At 51.6% G+C, this 23,429-nt stretch overlaps 1 protein-coding gene across 1 annotated transcript; it reads left to right on the plus strand.

Annotated features, from left to right (window-relative positions):
• The first annotated feature begins 2,691 nt into the window (after window positions 1-2,691).
• Window positions 2,692-22,181, plus strand: LOC147648712 (uncharacterized). Its single transcript, XM_086866599.1, has 2 exons — window positions 2,692-2,869; window positions 18,202-22,181. Exon 2 carries the CDS (start codon window positions 18,222-18,224, stop codon window positions 18,888-18,890), a length of 669 nt encoding a protein of 222 aa, XP_086722725.1. The 5' UTR covers window positions 2,692-2,869; window positions 18,202-18,221; the 3' UTR covers window positions 18,891-22,181.
• Window positions 22,182-23,429: the final 1,248 nt, after the last annotated feature.

The following is a 23,429-nucleotide window of genomic DNA, read 5'->3' on the forward strand; positions in this document are numbered from 1 at the left end:
AGGACGCGGAAGAGGACGAGCGCGAGGCGGGGCTGGGGGGAGAGGACGGGAGAATTCCAGAAAATCCCTCTGGATCCCTCTGGATCCCGGCTGCGGCCCCCTGGAGCCCTCTGGGAACCACCTGGGACCCCCTGGGACCCCGCTTGAGAAAGCGGCGGGTGTGGAGAACTGGGGGGACCCGGAAATTTGGGAGATCTGGGGTGCAAAGGTGAAGGAAAAGGGCGGCTCGGGGGTCTGGGAAGGGCGGGATGGCCGGGAACGGGGGGCGGGGGGTCCCAGAACACGGGAAGGGGGTCCAGGAGGGGGTTCCAGTCCCGGAGAAGGGGGTGCAGGGGGTCCCCATGCCCAGGAACGGAGGTTCAAGGGGTCCCGGGGTGAAGGAAAAGTGGGGGCTGGGGTCTCCGAGAGGGGGAGGGGCGGGAAAGGCGGTGGGGGGTGCTGGATATGGGGCTGCAGGGGGATCCCCGTGCTGGATATGGGGGTACAGGGGGGTCCCGGTGTGTGAGGATGGAGGGCTTGGGAGGGCTCCAGTCGCGGGTACGGGGTTGCACGAGGGTCCTGGTGCAGCGGAATGGGGATTCAGGGAGTCCCGGTGGCCAGGAAATGGGGTTCAGGGGGGTCCCTTCCTATGTTCCAACGTTCAAGGGGTCCCAGTGCCTGAATATGGGGGTTCAGTGGTGTCCCGGTGCCGAGAAATGGGGGTTCCTGGAGGTTCCCGTGCCCGACAATGGGGGTTCAGGGGGTTCCAGGTTCCAGATAAGGGGGTGCAGGGGTTTTTGAGGCTGGGGAATGGGGTACAGAGGGGTGCCGGTGCCCCGAAATGAACGTTCAAGGGGGTCTCTGTGCCCAGGAAGGGGGATTCGCTCGGAAATGGAAGCGCAGGGGTTCCCGGTGCCCAGGAATTGCGGCTCAGAGGGGTCCCGGTGCCGGGGACAGTCCCCGGTCCCCGGGCAGATCCCGGTGCCGCAGCTTGGGAGACGCGAAAGTGACCGGGAGAGCGCGGGGAGGGGACAGAAGAAACCCTGGGAATTCCCCTGAATCCCCCCTGGGACCACCCAGGACCCCCCCACAGGACGGGCAGGGGGTGGAGAACTGGGAGGACGCAGAGATTTGGGGTTCTGGGGGCGTCCAAAGGCCGGGAAGCGGAACCGGGAGAGCCGGGGATGGTCCAAGGTTCAAGGACGGGGCTGGGAGAGGCACGATGGGGGATCCAGGGGGTCCCTGTGCCCACGAAAGGGGGTCCAGGGGTCCCTGGGGTTGAGGAGAGCGGGGTCTGGGAGCTGGGAAAGGCAGGAATGGGGGTCCAGGGGGTCCCTGGGTGACGGGAAAGGGGGGCTGGGGCGGGGAGAGGCGGGCGGATCCCGGGGATGCAGTTTGGGAGACGCGAAAGCGAGACAGGAGGAATGGGAAATTCCAGGGAATTCATCTTGTAATAAATGGAATTGATTTGTGCTGACTAAATTGTTACTCTTTGGAAAGTTATTATTAGAAGCAATCAAAAGATTCAGTGTTATAAAGCAGATGTACCCCTTTACAGATGTTACATATTAAAATTCAGGTACAGGATGTAGTTTAGAAAGTGAGTGATGTCTCAAGGCTAAAACGGCCTTGAGATGGACAAAATTAAAACGACTTTAGGCATTGAGGCTAAAAATCAATAAATGTAAGACTAATTAGTAGAGTAACATAACACAACGCTTAGTACGCGCACACAAACCTGTAAGGTTATCCAAAGGACAATGAGGAAGAGGAGAAGCCTTCGCCAAAAGACCCCCAAAAGAAGACTGAAGACCCCCTAACAACAAGTGAAACATGTGCCGTGAAGGAAAGTGACTTAAAGTCAGAAAAATTTGAAATAGGAGGTAATTTACGGGAAGCATTAATGAATAGGTATAAGCATACAGTATGTAAGTTTAGCTTGAAGTGATTTGCTTTGTACATGAGGCAGGGTGAGAAACCCGTACCCTGGTCGGTTTTGCTTATACTTTAATCATACTTAATTACTGGCAAATTATATATATAAACTGTAATTTTTTGTTAATTGATACTCTTTTACTAAACTGTATTCTTTTATACCAAATGACTATTCCATTTACTAATTTGTATTCATTTTTAATTAAACTGCCATTAACCCAAGGGACCTAGTTGTCAAAATTGTAATTTCATTGATAACAACCGGAGAGGCGGCGGCGGAGCTCGGAGGCGGCCCCGGCCATCGCAGGTGGGAGCCGCGCTCGGTTCTGCGGGGGCTCGGGGCTCGCTGCGGGCCCGGGAGGGGGCGGCAGGGGGCTGTGGCGGGTGGCTTGTGCCGTGGCCGGCCCGTGTTGGCCCTGGGCTGAGGGCGCTGCGGGAGCGGCTGCCCGCGGTCTCCTTGCCGCTGGGGCCTCGGCAGGAGGCGGTGGCGGAGCAGCGCTGGCTCGTCCCGCTTCGTGTCGGGAGCCCGGAGGTGGCTGCGCTGGGCCCGGGACGCCGCGCTGGGGCCGCCTCCGAGCTCCGCCGCCGCCTCACCGGGCTCCGGCCGCTGCTGCCGCCGCTGCCGGGCCCGCACAGACGCTCCGGCAATGGCGGCTCTCCTGCCCCACGGCCGCCCTGGGGGCGCCAGCGGGGCCGGGCCTGTGCCCGCTCTGCCCAATCAACGCGCGCCAGAGCCACGAGTGACGGCAGAAGCAGCCAATCGCAGCCAGCGGCGGGCTCTGCACACGGCACGGCCTCGCCTGCCTTGGGCTGCGCTCCGCCATTTCTCGGACCCCTGGGCTGAGGAGCGGCCCCGGCGCTGGGCCCGGCCCGGGCAGGAGGCCAAGGAAGCGCCGCTGCGCTGAAGCGCCGGGAGCTCGGGGTGCCCGGGAGCCGAGGGCGCTGCGAGCTGGGGGTGAGTCCGGGATGGAGCAGGGCATGCCGGAGCGAGGCCAAAACTCTGTGACTCTCCTTCCTGTCCCGGGCGGGGAGCAGAACACACAAGGAAAGGCTCGGGGGTCGGGATGAAGGTGGGGACAGTTCAATCCTTGGTCACGGGCACAGCACACCTGATTTGGGGAAATTAAATTGAATTTATTATCCAACTTTTCAGAGAAAGAAAATTAGAAGTAATTCTTACGGAAATCCATCTTCCCCCCAGCTCTCCCTCCTTCCCGGGCTTGACTTTGTGCCCCTCTCCGTCCCCCTCCCCGCCCAGAGGCACAGGGATGGGGGTCACAGTCAGGTCATGTCACTGCCTCCCCCTGAGGGCCAGGAATCCTTGTCCTGCTGCAGCCTGGGGTCCCTCGCAGGGGCCAGAGTCCCTCAGGACCAGGCTGCTCCAGCGGGGATGGCCAGGGGGATCCCCGAGTCCGGCCAGGAGCCACTTGCATGGCTGTGCAGGGGCTTCTGCCGGGCTCGGGGCCTCTCTCAGGCACCCCCTGCTCCGGCCCGGCCTCATTGCCCCCCTCACCCCCCCATGCAGCGAGTGCCCGGGCAGGGAGATGCACGATTTTCATGGGGCTGAATCTTGGAGTTTCTGAGCTTTTTTGGGCTGAATGTTGGTGATTTGTTTTTTTGTGGGGGCAGAATCTTTGTATTTTGGGGGGATATCAGATTTTTGATGTTTTGGAAGTTTTTGATCTGTCTTTGTTAGCGTTCAGGAACACACATAATCACAGACTGATTATATGCAGGTGCTTTATTGAAGTGTGCGGGAACTGGGGGTATCAGCAACCCAAATCTACCTCCATCGTCTTTGTCCAAAGTGCACATATTTCTACAATTTCAGCTGTAGCAGTAATCACTGTAACAACCTTATCAATATTGCTTCATTAATATTGCTTCATTAACTTTATCTATATTGCTTCATGAGCGTTAGCTCATCCTTGCATGAACATGTATGAATCTTATCTCTGGGTGGGTATCTTGGAGACCCCAAGTACCAGTTCCCGTTACCGTAAACATTTCAGCTTGCTAGTCCATCCCTTATACCCAGCATTCATGTGGGCTACCTCTACATGATTTTAAGAAACATTTTCAGAAACATTTAGCGCCATAGTAACATATTTCCCCCCTTTGAAAGTATTTCACTTTACTATAATAGGTATAATGCTTTCACTATATACAGTCCTTTTTCTGTGTTTATACTTGATGTTCATCTTCGAATCCACAGTTGTCGTAAGCGTTGTTACACTCTGGAGGACTTGGAGATGACAAATGCGGATGTGGATCTCTGTCCCGTGTCAGCGCCTTTATTATCTTCTGGTTCCAGGATACTCTTTTCTTTATCTCTCCTTTCAGAACTGCACAGATTAACCAGATTGCTAAGAACACAATCAGTAGGATTATCAGACTCTCAAGAATAGATTTGATCCATGAGCTCACATTCCATCCCAACCCTTCAAAACTTTTATCTACCCAACTTGTGGTCAGATCTTCCCTCTCTTTCTGTGCTTCATGTTCTATTTGTTTTAATGGATTAATGTTGTGTTCTACATCTGCAGTTCCATTTGGGATGTGGATGCAGCAGTGATCAATTTGTGCTTTTAGGTACCCGCACACTCCGTGTTCTTTCAACAATAACAGATCTAAAGCCAATCTGTTTTGCAGGGTCATTTTAGTTGTGGCTTGTAATTGTACATTTAGCTCTCTAAATCCCTCTTTGGTAACTCTTGCCAATCTTTCTACCTGGCCTGTAAGTTTGTACAACATCTTTCTATTGTTATAATTTGCTATTGGACCAAACAAGGATTCCAGAGCCCACTCAAATTTTACACTACTGAAGGGTTCCTGCCATTTTTCTTCATCTTCAGTGTTCTTTTCCTGAACTTCTTGTCTCGTCCTTATTTGCAGAAGTTCATGCTCTCCCTTGAATGGGGACCTTTTCCAAATTGGGCATAAGGTGGGGAGGCCTAAAGTAATCTCTTTTACTTTTTCACCTACAGGCAGATGTGTTGTCCAGGTGCCATTGCTTGCTGCCCACCAAATTGCCCTGGACTCTGAACTGTACTTGTGCTACATATTACCTTTTGGATCACTTGTCCTATCTTGTCATTTATTTCACCTTGTTTATGTTTGATTCCTCTGCAGGCACATCCAATTTGCAGAGCTACCACAAGTGGTGGCATTTATTTCTTCATCATCAGAAGTACAGTCCTAAGTTTTGTTCCATACCCACCAATTCACTCTGTCTGCCTCCATTCTACTACTGGTTGCAGTGTTCCATACCCCTGGATCTGTTTCATTTTCAGAGCCTTCCCACTTAATGCACCCAGGGCTATCTGCCATAGATTGGAATTTCTGAAGCCCACTCATGGACCATGCACTGTCCCAAGCTTCAGCCCGATCTTTCCTTCCTGTCCTTCACACTTCCACTTTGATACTGGAATCTTTTCTTTAATGACCTTTGCTGTCTTTTCCTAACACCATCCATAATTCCCTAATCCCCCATACCAGCCTAGTTTTGGTTCATACTTTCCTCCATTTTCATGACAATCCCATATAGATGAATACTTTGTCTTCACAGCATTTTCAAACACTGTCTTATTTGGGTACTCGTAATCTATTTGCAATACACAGCTCACATTTTCATTTTTATTCTTTTGTATTTCAGGTAATTTTGATGTTATAATTGCCCAATTTATTTGGTCTCCTGCTGCCTTTGGTATTGACAGACAGGCAGTTATTTTGCTCATGTTTTGCATGTTGGCCAAATATTTAATTAATCCAATGATCCCATTTTCTGCCTGAATAGTATTAGAGACTTTTATCACTTGTGGTTCTGGTTCTCTTCATTCTAAAATGAAGAGTTGTCAGCTGATCCTTTTGCATTTCACATCCCAAGGTAACATTGATTCCAACTGATGGCCCTAAAGGCCATAAAATAATCACCAATACAGTCACTAGCAACCTAGACATTTGAAACAATCAAACCCGCTTTATCTGCAGCTTTGTTGGCCCTACAGTTTGTGCAGTCCACAGTGCAGGGGAAACCTTCTTCACCCTGGTGTAATGTATGCAGGGATCCAGTCCAGCTCCTTTGACTGCTGTCAAGGTAGTTAACAGTACCTGATAGGGTCCATTCCACCTTTCTTTTAATGGTTCTTCCTTCCAGCTTTTACCGTACACTTCATCTCCCGGGGGGATGTCATGAACTGGATTCTCAAGAGTCAGCGGCCTGTTCCACACAAGGGTGCTCCGAAGTCGAGCTCGAGCTTTTCCAAGAGACAGAACATAATTCTACACCTCTTGCTTCCCTGTAACATGTACATTTGGATTAGGTTCAGGGCATTCATATGGTTTCCCATCCAATATCTCATAAGGACTGACTGACATCCCGCTTCTAGGCTTTATCTGAATCCTCAGCAGTGCTATTGGTAAAGCTTGTGGCTGCTGCAATTTAGCCTCTTGGCATCTTTTGCTGATTTGCCTCTTCAATGTCTGATTTATCCTCTCTACCTGTCCACTGGATTGGGGTCTCCATGGTGTATGGAGATGCCAAGCTATTCCCAGTAACCTACTCACCTCCCTCACTACGGTGGCTGTGAAATGTGGGCCCCTATCTGATGATATTCCTAGAGGCACCCCAAATCTTGGAATGATTTCTTGCAGGAACCACTTGACTGTCTCCTTTGCTTGATTTGTGTGACAGGGAAGAGCTTCTGGCCATCCTGAAAATGTGTCAACCCCTACCAATAGATATTTGTATCCTCGAGTTCTTGGTAATTCTACAAAATCTACTTGCCAATAATCTCCTGGTCCTACTCCTACCTGAATTTTCCCTAATTGTGCCTGTCGTCGAGCCACTGGATTGTTCTTTAAGCAAATTTCACATTTTGACATTACTGATTTTGCCATTGTTAACATCCGTACTGAAATTAAATTTTGTTTTAACAATTTCACCAGTGCCTCTGCACCCCAATGACATTTGTTATGTTTAATTTGTAGAACTTCTCTCATTATCAAGGGGGGTACCACTACTTGTCCCTGTGTAGTCACATACCACCCTTCTGAATTCTTCTGTGAATTCAGTGAGCATCCCAATTTCTCATCTTCTATTGAATATTTTGGTTCTGGAGGTAAATTGAATTGAGATACATTACTTTTTAAAGGTATCAATGCCATTGCAGTTTGCACTTCTCGAGCAGCTTGTCGGGCTGTCCAGTCTGCTTTCCGATTTCCCTCATGAATTTTGGAGCTTCCTGATTGTTGAGCTTTGCAGTGCATGATTGCTACTTGCTCGGGGTTTTGTACTGCTTTTATTGATTGCAGGACTGCATCTTGATGTTTAATGTGTGTGCCTTGAGGAGACAGCAGTCCTCTTTCTTTCCCCAGTGCTCTGTGTACATGCACTACTCCAAAAGCATACTTTGAGCCAGTCCATATGTTTACCCTTTTCCCTTCACTTAATTCTAGTGTTCTGGTTAAGGCAACCAGTTCTGTCCTCTGGGTAGATGGATTTGGTGATAATGCTTTTGCCTCCACTATTGTACTGACTGTTGTTGCCTGGGGGTCCCAGAGCATCTTCCTCTCTGCCTTCTTCTCCTCCATTTGTCTAATGCTTGGGCATGAGAAGTCTGGTTTGGGGGGAAAAACAAGGGGTGACCACCTAGGATTCAGGGTTCCTCCTGCCCGAGTCCATCTCTAGAAGTCTTCAGGTGTCTTGTGTCCATGAAAATCTCCAAAGCATCAGGACTGGGAGGAAAAAATCCCTCCCTGAGGTTTCGCTTTCCTGGGGTCCCCACTTTGGTGTCCCAGGGCTTCCCCCTCTGCAGGCTCATCCCTTCTCCGGGCTGCCCCTTCTCCAGGCTCCCCTCACTCCCGGCTCTCGGGGTCCCCCATCTCCAGGCCCCCATTTCAGGCTCCGGCACTCCCGGGGCTCCCCCCTTTTCGCTGCTCCCCTCCCCCTGCCGGTACCGGGCATCTCAGCTCAGCTTTGGAGTCCTGCAAGATCCAGACATCGCTCTGCCCGGCCCGGCCCCAGAAAAAGAAACAGGGGTCCCCAAAGATACTTCGAGTGCGCTCCAAATATCCCTTCCCCTGCAAACAAATCTGCCAGGACGGCCCAAGACCTTCGGGGCGAGGTTCCCGTCCCCGGTGAGCTGCGGGCTGCGGGGCCCGATGCTCCCGGCGCGAAGGGGCTGCAGATCCAGAGAGCGATGGACGCACCTGGGTGATTTGCGGAATAAAAGGAACTCTATAACTCACAGAGTAGTTATAAGAGCAGGTATGAATTTATTCAGCGCTGAGGTGCATGGGGGATATCTCCTCCAAAATGCATGCACACCTTTTTGATTGGGTTTTCCCTTTTTATCCTTTACAGAGCAGGTTTACACGATACGGCTAATACATATTAATTTCCTAACCCCGCCTGTCTTCATATTAAAATTAGCCCTGTGCCCCTTTCAGTTCTTTGGCCGCTTTTTTTTGGGGAGGGGGACTTCAAATCCGTTTCCTCCGGCTTAGGGTCCAGGAATCTCCTTTATCCTGTGGTGCCTTTGTCTTTGCATCTTGTTTGTGTATTCCAGCTCCTTATCTTATCTTGCAGTCTGACTCTTTTTCCTGTTCTTGTGGATTAGGGTGTCAGGGTCTGGTTTTTGTCAGACACCCCTTTTAAACATTTCTTCTTAATTCTTAATTTCTTTGTTTCATGGGGCCTCCTCTGCTGCTCCTCTTGCAGTTCCTACTCCTCCTCTTCCTCCCGCTCCTCCGCTTTCCCCTCCTTCCCCTCCTCGTCCTCCATCTCTCGGCTGCTGGCGAGGAGCTCTGGGGTGAGCGGAGCGGGGCCGGGAGCCGGTGGGAAAGGGCTGGGAGAGGGGGATGAGGGGAGCTGGGCCAGGGGGAGAGGGGTTCTCAAGGAGGGGCTGCCAGTTAAGCCCAGGAGCCCCAAATCCCCTCCGTGTCCTGCCAGCCCCTGCCCCCGGCGCTGTGGGGGCCGGGCCGTGCCCCAGTGCCGGCTCAGGGGGTGCTCCAGGCTGCCGTGCTCCACCTGGCAGCTGGAGCTGAGCCCGCATTGCTGGGGGTGGTTTCCAGCAGCACCAGGAGCTGCTGGCTCCAGTCCCCGCTGGGGAGCACGGCAGTGGCCAGCACGTGGCCCGAGAGCTGCTGCTGGCCCTGGGAGCAGCTCAGCTGGATGTGGGCAGGGGAGAAATGCATCAGGGAGCAGAGCAGGCGGCCGGGGCCGGGCTGGGAGCTGGAGGGCACCAGCGAGATGGACACGCTGGGATGGGCAGGGGGCTTGGGGACCCCCCAGTGCGGATCTTCCTCCCCACAAGCCGCAGGGAATCACTCCAGGGATCGAGTGCTGCGGGACGGGGAACCACGTTTCTTTCATCCCAAGCCCACCTTTCCCTCTCCTCTCTCCCCTTTCTCATCCTTTCCCCGATCCGCATCCCTTCCCCCCGAATGCAATGTGGGTTTCCCAGCACCCTCCCCCATGCTTTGGGGGTCCCAGCCCTCTCTTTTTCCCACCCTTCCCAATCGTCCCTCCAATCTCCAACCCCCTCCCCCATGCTTGGATTTGGGGTTTCCAGGCCCCTCCTGCTCCGTCTGGGGGTCCCATCCCACCTTTCACTCAATTTGGGGAGATCCTAGCAGATTTTTTTCTGGGAGGAATCCCTGAGTTACAGGATATTTGGGGTGTGGGTTTGAAGGGGGACAGCTCTGTCTGGCATTTGTTTAACCCATGGTCTGCCGGGGAAGCACAAAAACGTTTCCCATTCCCATCCTTTCCTCATTTGGTCTGGTTCATGAGCTGCTTTCTTGTTTCCTTTGGTATCTGTTCTCATCTATTTGTCAACAGCAGTTTGAGTCATTTACTTTTCCAGAAATTCTGTCTCCTTCTGCTAAAAGGTAATCTGATCCCATCCCGTAGTGAAATGTTGTGTTCCTCATCTGAGTGGATTTGTTGGGGGGAAGGTCAGGAGCTGGAGCTGTCTGGTTGGGTGTTATTTCAATGGCATCCTGTAATCTAATTATGCCATTGAAATGAGAAATGGTTTCTCTGGTACCTGATGTGAATTCATCAGAGTTCCCGGCTCTGCTCCATGGTGTTTCAGGATTTGTTCTGGTGGTCGTTCATCTTTTCCCCATTTCTGGGTGCTCCCTCCAGCCAGGGCTGCATCAATTGTCAGCTTTTCTCTCATTAAATCATCACATACTTGGATTCTCAACTGATTTCCCTGAACTTGTGGTAGCAAATAAACCCCAGTGGTCTGATACACCCTATATAACATAGACAGAGACAGCACATCTTGGAGTGGGGACAGGGATGATTCTCCCCCACTTGTTTTAGTGAAGTTTTCACAATATTCTCCATTTTCTGTTTTCCTTTGCAGCTGAACCAATTTCTGCTGCAGAGTCAGATATCCTCACAATGGGCTGTGCCTTTAGCTGTGCAAATTCCATCTGTTCAAGCAGGCAGAGCTTGGGCTGAGGGGCAGAGGGAATCAGCCCAATTCCTCCTGCAGGCAGGAAGCCCCTGGGCCATTGTGCAGGCTTTGTCCCTTCAGTGTTAATTTGCATTTCTAAAGCTCCTCTCCTGGCTGCCTGGAACAAAGCTTCTCTTCCAGGGCAGACATCCCGTGACTCACATGTGGCCCCCACAGAATCTGTTATTTTTTTTTTTAAACAATATTTTATTAACTGTTTATGTGTTAAAGCGCCAACTTTAAAGCTCTTCTAGTTTTCAAAGTGCAGCTTAAAGGTGAACATTGAAAAACTCATACCATCATTTTGTCATCACTAAGAGTCACGTTCAAATATAAAACAAAAATGAGAAAGCAATCAAGTGTTTTCTTTTCCTTCTCCTAGGACTAAAAACTGATTCTCACAACATTGTCCCAAACAGAACCAACAATATAGAAGTAAAATAATTACAAAAAATTATTCTAACGGTGTAATCTTTTTTCTGAAACTGTAAAAGCAAAAACTCTTCAACAGTGTCTTTAGAGAAATAAGGTGTTACTTGATTCTGGCCAGAATGTGCAACAGGAATAATTTCATGCACACTTAGGCTGGATGTGCTGAGAAAATCATTCCATGACACATGAGTTTGACTAGATTTTCCTAAATTCATACACTCTGACCCCATAGAAATCCCTTGGTTTAATGTTCATTGGTTTGAAGGTGTGGAGCAGTTAGAATTTGGTTTCCTGTTGCACCCGGATTTCTGTGCCTGTGATGGGAATAAGGTGGGCACTCCTGGATTTCCTGCTCAGCCTTTTCCAGACCAGGTGTCTCCAGCTGTGCCTTGGGCAGTCTCTGGGTCAGATGTTGTTTGATGTTAGCTGATGGAATCTTTTGGGCTATTCCCAGTCTGTTGAGATGTAAATTTCATCTCTGATAAGTGGTGGAAAAGAAATATTAAAATTCCTTTAAAAGAAAGATTAAAATTCCTTTCCCCAAGGCAAAGGCAAACCAAGTCCATTTAGAGAAATAAGATTTGAAGCCATTTTCAAGTTGGTCTGTTTTGCCAGCAGCTAATCCCAGGCAGGGCAGAGTGTGAGTGGAATTGAGAGGCAGAGTGGAATTGTCCCGGTGCCTTCCCCAGCAGCTGTGGCGAGGGCAGGCACAGAAAGGCCTGAAGGTGCAAGAGTGAGAGCAAGGATTGTCCCGCAGTGGCTGGAGATGGCAAAGGAGGGTGGCCAGGCCGAGGATTTGAGCAGAGGATCTGTGGGCAGGCCCAGGGGCTTCCCCCGCTGGGGAGCCCTGGCTGCTGCTGCGTTGCCTTCAGTGCAGGCTCAGGGGTGGCCTGTTTAATATTCCCTTCCAATTCAGATTTCTGAGTCTGGAAGAGCCATGGCTGGGGCATCAATCATTTTATTTTTTTCATTTTGTTAAGTTTTGTTCTCTTTCTTATGTCCACCCCATAACATTGAGACTATCTGGGGCTAAAGAAGTCACACAATGTTCTGCCTAGAAAAGAGAATCCTCAATCCAGCTCCTGCAATTCCCTGTTAATTTTAGGAATTGTTCCTGCTCCATTTTAGTCCTGGGTCACATTATTTCTGAGATTCCCTGAACCCTGTCAGGGTCAATACAAGACAAAACTTCCATCAACATAGGTCCCAAATATTTAACCATTTTCTCTACCATTTGCCCTTTCTTTTTTTTCAGCTACTCAAAGCTGCTTTTTCGCCTGAAAATGAAGCCATTTCAAAGAGGCTTCCTCTACCTCTTCTCCTTGTTTTTCTGACTGGATCAAGTCATCCACATCCTGCATTAAGCCAGTCCCTGGAGGTGAGGTCAATTCCTTTGATATTTCCTGCAAGGCTTGCCTCAATCAGGCCGGTGCTTCCATGCATCCCTGCAGAAGGACCGTCCATGTCTTGAGCATTTTCCCTTCTAGCTCTTGTTGCCAGCCCAAGGCAGAATTGTGTTTGCATCCTCTGTGAGTGGGCAGATCCCCAGAAAGCATCTTTTGCATCAAGTTGTGAATGGCAGCAGTGTGAGGAGGGCACCTGGTTGAGGCTGGTGTAAGGATCTGAGAGTGTGGGGTGCCTCGGTTTCATCATCTCATTTCTTCTTCTTGGGTCCTGCAGCATTCTGTGGATTCCATTGGATTTCTTGTTTGGCAGGATAGGAGCATTCTAGGGAGCCATCCCTGGCTGCCCAAGCCGTGCCTTGAGCAGGACTCCCAGACAGGCTGTGAGCCCTTCCTTCCCTCCCTTGGAACAGGGGATTGCTTTTGGACACCTCTTGTCCTGGTTGCTTCAGGGAAATTTGGAGAGGCTCCATATCTAATTTTGCCCATTTCCCTGGGGCTGCCCACACTTGTGGGTTCACTTCAGCCATGGCTCTGCCAGACATTTGACACAGAGGTACAACAGAACCAGCCTCTGTATCCCCTTTTGCAACATTAATTTGTATTCCCAATTTAGCCATCATATCCCTTTCTTATAAATTAAAATCACAATTGTGAGCAAATAAAAATTCCTGCATTTTAAACCCATCCCCCACATCTGCTAATAGTGGCTGAATAAAACACTCCAGCTCATCTTTCCCACTTAGTGCCTTAATAATTAAAATATTCTCTAACACCTTTAGGTGTAAGATTCCGATTGGATGGAGAGGCCCCTGTGTCCATCAGGAAAGGTCTCCTCTGGATCCAGAGCCACCCTGGATGTTCCCAAGGGCTGCAGTGTGGTGGGTCCCTGGTGGAATGGGAGCTGTGCCACCGCTAAGAATGCGTGTCCATCAAGGGCTAGACTTGCTGGTGCTGAGGGTGCTGCTGTCTGTGCTTGCAGTGTCCTTGTGCCCTGCAGCTGGAAGGCTGATTCCTTGCCAGGGGCTGTTTGGGTGGGCTGTGCCCTGGCCAGGAGGGCAATGCCTGTGCCAGGTGCTTGTGGCCGAGGGTGTCCCCTGGGTGCTGGGGCCCCCTTGGGCCCTGGGCTTGATCCCTCAGGGGCTGTAGGAACTGTGCCATGGCCTTTGCCTTCAGCTTGGCCTTTTGCTCATCCCTTGCTGCATTCAGCTGCTGAGCCTTTGTGAGCAAGTGCTGCAGGGGCTTCTTCTGTCGCTGCTGCAGCCCCCCTCAGTGCCTGTGGGTGCTCATCGTGTGGCAGCTGCTGAGCTTTCTGCAAAATCCTTCCTTTCTCCAGGGACCCATCAGGAAATGCTTAAAAGATCATGTGGATCCTTGCAGGTCTAATCGCCATTTGTGAGCTGTTCCTTCCTCGTGCTGGCTGTGCTGAGGCTCCCCTCCCCAGCCCGTATCCCAGAGCCGGTCCCTGTCCTGCCGCAGTGTCCAAAGGCGGCCCCCCCGGCGGGCAGGGCCGGCAGCTCCACGGGGCCGGGCAGCGGCCGGGGCGTCCCGCAGCCTCCTGGGGGCCGGGGGCCACTGCCGGCCCTGCCCGGGGGGTGCTGGGCTCAGGCAGCGCCCGGCGCTGAGCCCCGGCTGCCCCACAGCCCCGGCCCGGCCCCACAGCTCCCCACAGGCCCCCAGCCCGTGCTCCCGGTGCCGCAGCTCTGCGCCCGCTCCTGCCGCTCCCAGCTCAGAGAAACCCCCTGAAATCCTCACCTCCTTGTTTTCCTGTCCTGGAAAACTGGGATACAACGGATCTGGGTTGCCTTCGAAAGGCACGGCGACCTGGTTCAGGGGCGACACGGTAACCAACCCCAGGTCACTCTGTCCATCTGCACACTGACACAAATATGGTGGACAGCAAAATGGCGTTTATTGGTGAAGAATTTGACACTTTATAACCTAAGTTTCCAATGTCACTCCCATCTGCTTTCATCACAGCTAGGTTCCACTGGCTAATTACAGGTGTAATTACCATAAACTATTCGGGGGGGGGGGAGGGCGGGGTTTTGATTCTGTCTTTCCGTACATCACGATGTCTTCCGACCGCTGACCCCTAATACGCCACATTTCCCCCCCTCCTTATGCTTAACTAAATTGTCTAGAATATAAGGTGTATTAGTCTTGAAAGTTCTAACGTTATTTTGTCTTTATCTGTCTTTAAACATTTTATCTAGTTTACCTATATTATGAAAAGTTTTAAAAGTATATATCATAGACTTGAGTAAAAATATAAGGTGCGCTATACTTAACTAAAAAGGCTAAAAACTTATAAAATAGACACTGCAGCTTTTCATTAACAAACGTAAGGCACACTGAGCAGGCAGTGACCAAGTGCATTCTTAGAGCATCTGCTGTCTTTCTACAAACAGGATGTTGACTCTCTCTAGTCAGCTCTTGACAAAAGACACAAGCTTATTTAAAACACATGGTCCAAAGATTAACACTAGTAAGATCATTACGATTGGCCCAATCAGGGTGGACACTGGGGTGGTCAGCCATGGAGGCTGGTTAAACAGCGATTTGAACCACCCTTATTGAACTTCTCTATCTCTCTTTCTCTGCGCTAGTCTTTCTTTCAGTTCAGCTATAGAATCTCTGACCACTCCGGTGTGATCAGCATAAAAGCAACACTCTTCCCTTAAGGCGGCACAGAGGCCTCCTTGCTGCATTAGCAGAAGATCTAGCCCACGTCTATTCTGCAGGACAACTTCAGAGAGTGAGGACAGTGAGTGTTCTAGAAAGGAGATGGATTTTTCAATTATCTGCAAGTCTTCATCAATTCTCATCTGCAGCTGAGACAGTCTCTGTTGTTGGGTCACGAGGGCAGAGACACCTGTGGCAGCACCAGTTGCTCCCAGCCTAAGCAGCATCCCTATGGTCACACCTGTCACCAGTTCTCTTTTCTGAAGTCAGATGAGTCTGTCCGACTGCAGATTTAACTCCTCATCCGAGTGGTACAGGATCCTGGGAACAATCACAACTTGCACACAAAAATCGTTAGAAACACTGAAGTCACAAACAGATGGGCATGGGGTAATCATTGTCGGGTCTGTGCCCATTAGCTGCTGCAGACTGGAGCCTTGCAATTTAGGGTTTATTGGTGAGTGGATCTTCTGTCCCCCATCTGTCACCTGGACTGGGAACGCCAGCGCAGCTGAAGGGACCCAGCTGGCACATGCAGCTTTTACTTCTCTCCAGTCTGTGAGAGGGCTATCTCCTCTCAGTTCTTTAGTAATGTGGAGGGGGATATTCTTGTTTATCTTTGTTGTCTCCTCCTCTAAGGAGTCGGTCACCGACCACTCATCCCCGCTGGTGTCTCAGTCGGAGTTGGAACTCGACTGGCTAACCATTTCTGGTTTCCTGTGCCTTTTTGTTGGGCTCCGGCCCCACCTACGTCCCTCGTGGGCGAGTCATTCCCTCCCTCCTGGTTCGCCCCTTTCTTTTGGTCTGCCCCTCTGCTTTTCTCCCCCTTTCAGCTCTCCCCCCCCAACCTTTCTCCTTCACGTTCTCCTGTTCTCGCTGTGCAGCACTCCCACTTCTTATCTCCTTTGCTTCACATTCTCGTTCCCTCCCACGTACTTTATCTTTCTTGTCCTCATTCTTTGCCCATCTACGTACGCTTGTCAATGCCAGCGTTTGTTCCCTGCTCCTACCAAGGACATTTTCACTTTGCTCTTTGTCTTTTTGCTTGGTGCCATCTTGGGGCACATAGGGTGGTGGTCCTTCCCAGGCTTTCCCCGCGGCACCCCTGGCTTCTTTTGTTAACTCCTTCCAGAAAGTTTCTGCTCTCTGCTGACCCTCGGTAAGTGGATCGGGATTTGGGAATTGAGGGGACGTATCGCCCTCTTGTGTCCCCTTTGGCTCAGCAGAGCCGCTCTCATCTGGGACCTGTAATGTCTGTGTAGCCACCCTGACCCCCAGTTTCGGGGTGGCCAACAAACAGTTTTTTGCTCTTGTATAGCTTTTCGCAGAGCTTTAACAACCTTCCCCCATGACTTAAGATGTTTCCCGGTGCCTGAGGACATGGTTTCCTCGGCTAAAGCTTTGGTACATCTGTCCCACTCCTCAGGGTGGAGAATATCTACTGGCTGGTCTATGACCCCAATATGCAAAAGCCTTGCAAGTGCAAGAGTAAAATCCTTAGGTTTACAATCGATACCCCACTGCTTATGTAATTGCGATACAACCTTCACAAGGGCTTCCATCTCCTTGTTGGTCCAGGAGCATCCTCCCTGCTGGGCTGGTCCAGCGGCTCCGCCCGTCGCCCCCCGTCCAGGCGATTCCCGCTTTCTGGATTTGATTCCCGGGTTTCGGCACCACTTTGTCGCCTTTAAAGGCATGGCGACCTGGTTTAGGGACGGCACGGTGACCAATCCCAGGTCACTCAGTCCATCTGCACACACCACCAATGTGACGGATGGCAAAATGGCGTTTATTGGTGAAGAATTTGACACTTTATAATCTGTGTTCACAGTGTCACTCCCATCTGCTTTCATCACAGCTAGGTGCCATTGGCTAATTATGGGAGTAATTACCATAAACTGTTGAGGAGGGGAGTGATTCCATCTTTCTGTACATCCCAATATCTTCCGACCACCGGACCTTAGCTGCCCACAGAGGCCATGTGACATTTCCCATGGGGTCTCTCCAGTTGTTGACAGACACAGCCTCCTTTTCATCCTAATTTTCTTGGCCACATCTCCCTCTCCCTTTCCCCATTGGCTGAAGTACTGGAGAGGTACAGACTGCCCAATACCACTTAACATGAACTCTTTTAGCCATAATTTTGTTTAGCTAACAATATTGATGGCTGTGTTAAGTCTTTGTTGTTCTTCTGGAAGTTCATGAATTTAGGAGAAACTTGGCTGAGCAGCAGTCTTTGTCATCAATTAATAACATTTTGTGCAACTGATGGCTCCTCGCGTCACTTCCTTATGTCCACATCCCTGGCCCTATGTGCAATGAGGTTGACAGAATCAGTTTGTAAAGAGCCTTTGTTGTTCTTCCATTGCTGGGGTTGCCCCGTTTTGGGGCCATCCCCCCTGGAGCAGGGTGTCCCCACTTGGTGCAGGCGCAGGGCTCAGGCAGGGCTGAGCCAATCAGAGCGCGCGGCGCTGATGACTCATCAGTGTCCGGGCAGAGCAGCAGCTGCCAGCGTTCCCCAGCTGGAGCCCAGCTGCGCCCCTCCCCCCCGGGCCTTGGCGCCCCCCTGGAGGGGAATTTGGGGAGGTGGGAGGGGGGAGCGCCAAGGCCGGGCCCCCCCGCGCTGTGGTGGCGGGAGCGGCTGCAGTGGGGAGCGAGTGCGGGCGGAAGCGGCCGAGAGCCCAGCGCTGCCCCAGGCCGAGCTGGCCCAGCTGCATCCGTGCCCCTGCGGTGGGATGCTGTGGGACTGGGGGGGAAGAGGGAGGCGGCAGTGGGTGCTGGGCCTGGGGGCAGGAGGAGAAGGGAAAGAGAAGCAGGGTTGAAGAGCAAAATGGTGAAATGATGTACCTGGAGTTTTGCAGAAGGAGGAGTGTGAGGTAGAGCAGGGACTCAGGACGAGGAGGAGTAGGAAGAGGAAGCAGCACCAAGTTCATCCCTGAATCTTGAGCTCCCCCACCCCAGGAATGTTGCCTCCCCACATGAAGCGGGTGACTGGGGAGGGGGATCCACGATTTTCTTGGGGCTGAATCTTGGTGTTTCTAAGCTTTATTGGGCTAAATGTTGGTGCTTTGATTTCTTGTGAGGGCTGAACCTTTCTGTTCTGGAGGGGGTTTTGGCTGAATCTTGTTTGATTAGTTTTTGGAAAACACAATCAGTGTTTTCTTGTTTGGTCTGAATGTTGGTGTTTTAGAGATTCTTACAGACAAAAGATGACCAATGACTTTCTGAGATGAACTTGGGCAAGGAGGAAACCCCAGCCCAAGGCACTCTCTTGTTGTTTATTTCCCCCCAAACAGGAATTTTACGTGACCAAACCATGTCCAGACGGAGCAGGAATAGGAAAAGCCCTGGAGATGCCGCACAAGGAGGGGCTGCAAACTCAGTCCAGGGAGCTGCAAGGAAGAAAGATCCCCCCAAGTGCCAGGAACACGGCCAGAGATCCAGCCGGAGTTCAGAGCTGGGGGTGAAACCTCATGGTGGGGAGAAGCCCCACAAGTGCTTGGAATGTGGGAAGAGCTTCAGCCGGAGCTCCGACCTGAAGAAACACCAGAGGATCCACACTGGGGAAAAGCCCTATGAGTGTGGGAAATGTGGGAAGAGCTTCAGAAGTACCTCTGACCTGATGAAACACCAGGTGATCCACACAGGGGAACGGCCCTACACCTGCTTGGAATGTGGGAAGAGCTTTGGGTGGAGCTCTGACTTGAGGAAACACCAGCGCATCCACACTGGGGAGAGGCCCTATGAGTGTCCCCAGTGTGGGAAGAGGTTTCAGACCAGCTCCAGTGTCCTCCTACATGAGCGGATTCACACAGATGAGAGGCCCTTCCGCTGCCCTGACTGCGGGATGAGCTTCAACCGCAACTCCACCCTTGTCAGTCACCGGCGCATCCACACTGGGGAGAGGCCCTACGAGTGTCCCCAGTGTGGGAAGAGCTTCTCCAGGAGCTCTCACTTGACCCGACACCAACGTAGGCACCAGTAAGGGAAGCCCTGCGAGTGCCCCGAGTGCGGGAAGAGCTTCGTGCGCTGCTCCAGCTCCATCCCCCATGGGAGGATGGGTGTTGGATGATCCCCAGTGACCCCTGTTGGGCAGAGCCCTGGTGATCTGTGGTCCTGGTGATCTGTGTTGGGAAGACACCTGTCTGGGAGGCTCCACATCTTCCTGGCTCCATGTGGGCACCTGGATGAACACCGGGACAGGAACAACATTGGGACACAGACCAACAATGGGAATTCCTTGTGGGGGGCAGATTTGTTGACTTTCAATCCCAGAAAATCTTTTGCATTCAATCTTATCTTCTGGTGGCATCAAGGAATACTGGATGGTCTTGGAGGTCTTTTCCAACCTCAGTGATTGCACAGTTTTGATTTCCTATTGCCCAAGGGTGTCTTCCACAGCCAAATGGTTATGAAGTGGGGCAAAGATCAAGGTTTTGGAGACAGTGGTGTGGAAACCCCTCCCCCCCTTCTTCCCTCCCACTCAATCACAAGGATGCTCAGCCAGCACAAAGAAATCCTTTTGTTTTGGCCTTGATTTTCTTTTCATTTCTCTTCTTTCCTTTAAAATATCTAATTTTGTGGTAAAAATAAAGACATTGAATTAAGACATGGGTGAGAACATTGAGGGACATAGACATGGTGGGACATGGAGAGTGACATAGACATGGACAGGGACATGACTATGGATGCTAACTCTGAAATAGAGAGCACGGTGCTTGTGGAAATTGCAGGCCACATAGTTTTCTCAGTCTTGCCTGGGAATTCATAAGGAGGAATTAAAACAATCCTCCGAGATAGAGAACAGCCTTGCAGGTGCTGTTTGTCTGTTCCGTGTTTTCTTGCAAGAGAAGGTCGAGGGGTGGTGTACCCCATTGACCAATGAAGGTGATGTGGTAGTTTACTAACCAATAAGAGTTTCTTCTCTGTACTTTTCACGTATCGGTCTATAAAAAAGACCTGAGGTAATAAACCAGAGAGAAATTCTCGTGATCGACTCCCAAGAGAGTCTGTGTCGTTCTTCTCGCCATTCCTAATAGAGCAACATCTGGTGACCCCAACGTGATGTGCATCTAGTGACCCCCCGAGGGTCAGTGCAGCCAGCGGTCGACGAGCCAGCTGCTTCCCCCACAGAGGGGTAAGTGAGAATCTCCCGGGCTCCCCTGGAGGGGGCTGGTTTTTTTAGACCAACGGGATAGTGGAGCCCTGCCAGTGAGCGGGCTTGGAACGGCTTATCTTGACGAAGCTAGAATTTAAAGTCCCTGGTTAAGCCACTGCATCTGCATCATTGCATTCGCGGGCTGTCAAGATAGACGGTTCTCACAATGGAGAACTGCAATTGAACTAATGATCAGCTTGTCTTCTCTGCGTGACAAGACACCTTGCCAGGCATGGGACTCGATATTTCTGAAGATGCTATGTGCACTTTGTTCCAGTGAGTAAAAGTGCAAAGTTTGACTGTGACTCTTGATAATGCCTTTAACCTCGAGATTTGGCTGTCAGTGGGAGACCGCCTATGGTCTGAGTTAGCTGCAGGAGATACCGGCGTGTGCAGCTTGGCAGCCACCTGGGGCGTGCTCTTTAAAGTGCTGGAGCGGTGCCGGTCTGAGGACAGTGATGCCGGGATAGAAGATTTGGAAGCCAGGGGTGCCTCTTTTGTACACCATGAGAGACTGGGGGGTGAGACCAAGAACCCGTCACCCGCGGAGTTGGGCGCACAAGCCTCACCAACAGAGAGGCGACACAGGAATGGAGACTGCCCGTCCCCGTCCGCGCCTCCGTCTGCGGCGCCTTCACCAGCGCTGCGAGCGCTGCCGCAAGCGGCCGCGGGGGGCCCTTCGTTGTCGATGGTGTTCTTCAGCCCCCCGCACCCTCTGCGTTCCTTTCTCCTGTGCTGCAAAGGACAGCATGGACGCCCCCGCTGCAGCCTGCCGGCGCGGCAGGGGGAGCAACACCCCCTGTGTCCATCCGAAGGGCCCGCTGGCACGGCGGGGGGAGATCAGCTTTCAGCCCCCCCACGTCCAGCCGCGAACCCGCGCATGCGCGAACCTCACCGGGACACCCATCGCAGCAGCCCTCATCAGGGGTGTCCCCTCCGGCCTCCGCACCGCCTCTGCACAACCCCCTGACGGCAGCGACACCGCCCACCACGGCAGAGGCAGGCGTGGTTCCTTCCCTCCATGCCCAGCCCAGTGCGGGGGGCAGACAGGTCCACAAGCAGAGCCAGTGCCCGTGCCGGCTACTGCAACGCAATTGTCATGGCAACCACCGCTGGAAACAACAATAACTGGGCAAAAACTTCAGCGAGTAACAGCAGCAACAACTTTACAATGGAGTCAGCTTTACTCAAACCATGCAAACTTCAAACCACTCAGCAACACAGCTGCAAAACCCGACGAACAACAACGGCAGCCTGAACCTGACGAAACAACCATCTCCACACCGCAGATAGGTTCCCTGTTTTCTTCACTGATTGCAGAGAGTCAGGAAGCTTTTACCCACAGCCATGTGAACTCTACAAGTCCCTCAGTCATATTTGAGGGGAAAATCCAATTGACAACAAAAAAAAAAAAAAAGGGGGGGGGTGGGATCACAGCATCGTGAATTGCATTGTTGATTGATCTGTAAAAAGTTTATAGATTTTGCATAGTAGAATTGAGTAGACTGGGTTTGGATCTGGGTGTTCTTGAGTTTTGTCACTTTAGTGTTCTTTTAAACTTCCCTGTCGGTGTATGTTAGTTCATTGTTCTAGTCAACCAACAAGTCCTTGCAAAGAAACAATCCTTAAACATCAAAAACGTAAGCCAGAAAATCATTCTAAATCAGTGTCCATTCCAATTTCTATTGAAGGAGACCACTTGTGCTGTGTTTGCTCTCTTTCCTGCAAGGGCCCAGCAGGAGATTACAAATACTGCTTTTTTATTTTAAAACAAAAAGGGGGAATTATGGATGCTAACTCTGAAATAGAGAGCACGGTGCCTGTGGAAATTGCATGCCACATAGCTTTCTCAGTCTTGCCTGAAAAAGTGGCCTGGGAAATCATGGGGAGGAATTAAAACAATCCTCAGAGATAGAGAACAGCCTTGCAGGTGCTGTTTGTCTGTTCCTTGTTTTCTTGCAAGAGAAGGTCGAGGGGTGGTGTACCCCATTGACCAATGAAGGTGATGTGGTAGTTTACTAACCAATAAGAGTTTCTTCTCTGTACTTTTCACGTATCGGTCTATAAAAAAGACCTGAGGTAATAAACCAAAGAGAAATTCTCCTGACTGACTCCCAAGAGACTCTGTGTCGTTCTTCTTGCCGTTCCTAATAGAGCGACACATGGCCATTCATGGGGACATGGGGGGACACGGGCACAGATGGAGACGTGGGGGACACCGCCAGGGGTGGAAACATGGTGGGGACACAGCCCTGGGTGAGGACATGGTGGGACATGGCCAGTGACATATGGGGCCATGGCCATGGGCACTGCCATGGGGGGAACTTGCAGGGGCTGTGGGGGATGCTGGGTTTGAGGGAGTTGAGGGTTCCTGGCAGGGACTTGGGGCTTGCTGAGGGCTCTGGGGAAGCCCAGGCCGAGCGGCTGCGGCTGCGCTGGGAGCCCCTGGCGGAGGTTCTGGGGCAGCTGCTCAAGGACCCCCTGGCCTGGAGCCCCAGCTGGGCATTGGGCTCCTGGAAGGGAATGAACGTCCTTGTGCCCAGGAGGGAAATCCCAGCACCCCCAGGGTGTGGGGGGCAGCTGAGAGGCCACAGCAGACAGCGCTGTCTTCCTCTGTAGAGCCCAAAGAACCTGCCAGCTCAGAGATTTTGGCTCTCCCCTGGAGAGCTTCTCCCTAGGTCCCTCACTTTGCTCTCATGGAGAGAAAAAGTGTCACTCCCAGAGGCCTTTGAGTTGAACATGTTAATTTGTTACACCCCATTGGTTTTCCTCCCTATCAATCCACCCTGATACATGTATCCCAGTTTTCCCCACCCCTCTCCTCTATAAATACCCCGGTTTTTCCCCTGTTCAGAGAGCTGCTGTCACTGGCTCCCTTCACTGAGGGCCCTGTTATAATAAAGGCTATTTCTCAGTGGAATGCCATACAGCTCCCTAGCCTCTCTCCCTGTCGCCTGCACGCTGCCACTGAGCTGAGATCACTCACTGGGCAGAGGATGTGCCTGTGCCCCTGGACAGTCCTTTTCAGGACGGCTTCTTCAGGGTAGTCGTGGCACCCCTGTCATCGACACCACCGCGGCGTTCCTCCAGAACTGCACCTCATAATTCCCAAACTCTGGGATTCTTCCCAGGAAAAGGCTGCCAGGAGCTGCCAGAATTGAGTGAAAGGGGGGGATGGGAGGCTCAGATTGAACAGGAGGGATCTGGAACTCCCAAAACCAAGCAGAAGGGTGGGGTGGTGGATTGGGCGGCAGTGGGGCAGGGGTGGAAGTGCAGAGGACAAGGGGCACATGGGAGCTCCATATTGGGTTTGGATGAGTCTCACTCCTCCTTCTTCTTCATCCCACCACCTTCTCCTCTCCAGCC

The sequence above is a fragment of the Cyanistes caeruleus genome, chromosome 31 (genome assembly GCF_971803275.1).
Source record: "Cyanistes caeruleus chromosome 31, bCyaCae1.hap1.1, whole genome shotgun sequence".
Taxonomy (NCBI): domain Eukaryota; kingdom Metazoa; phylum Chordata; class Aves; order Passeriformes; family Paridae; genus Cyanistes; species Cyanistes caeruleus.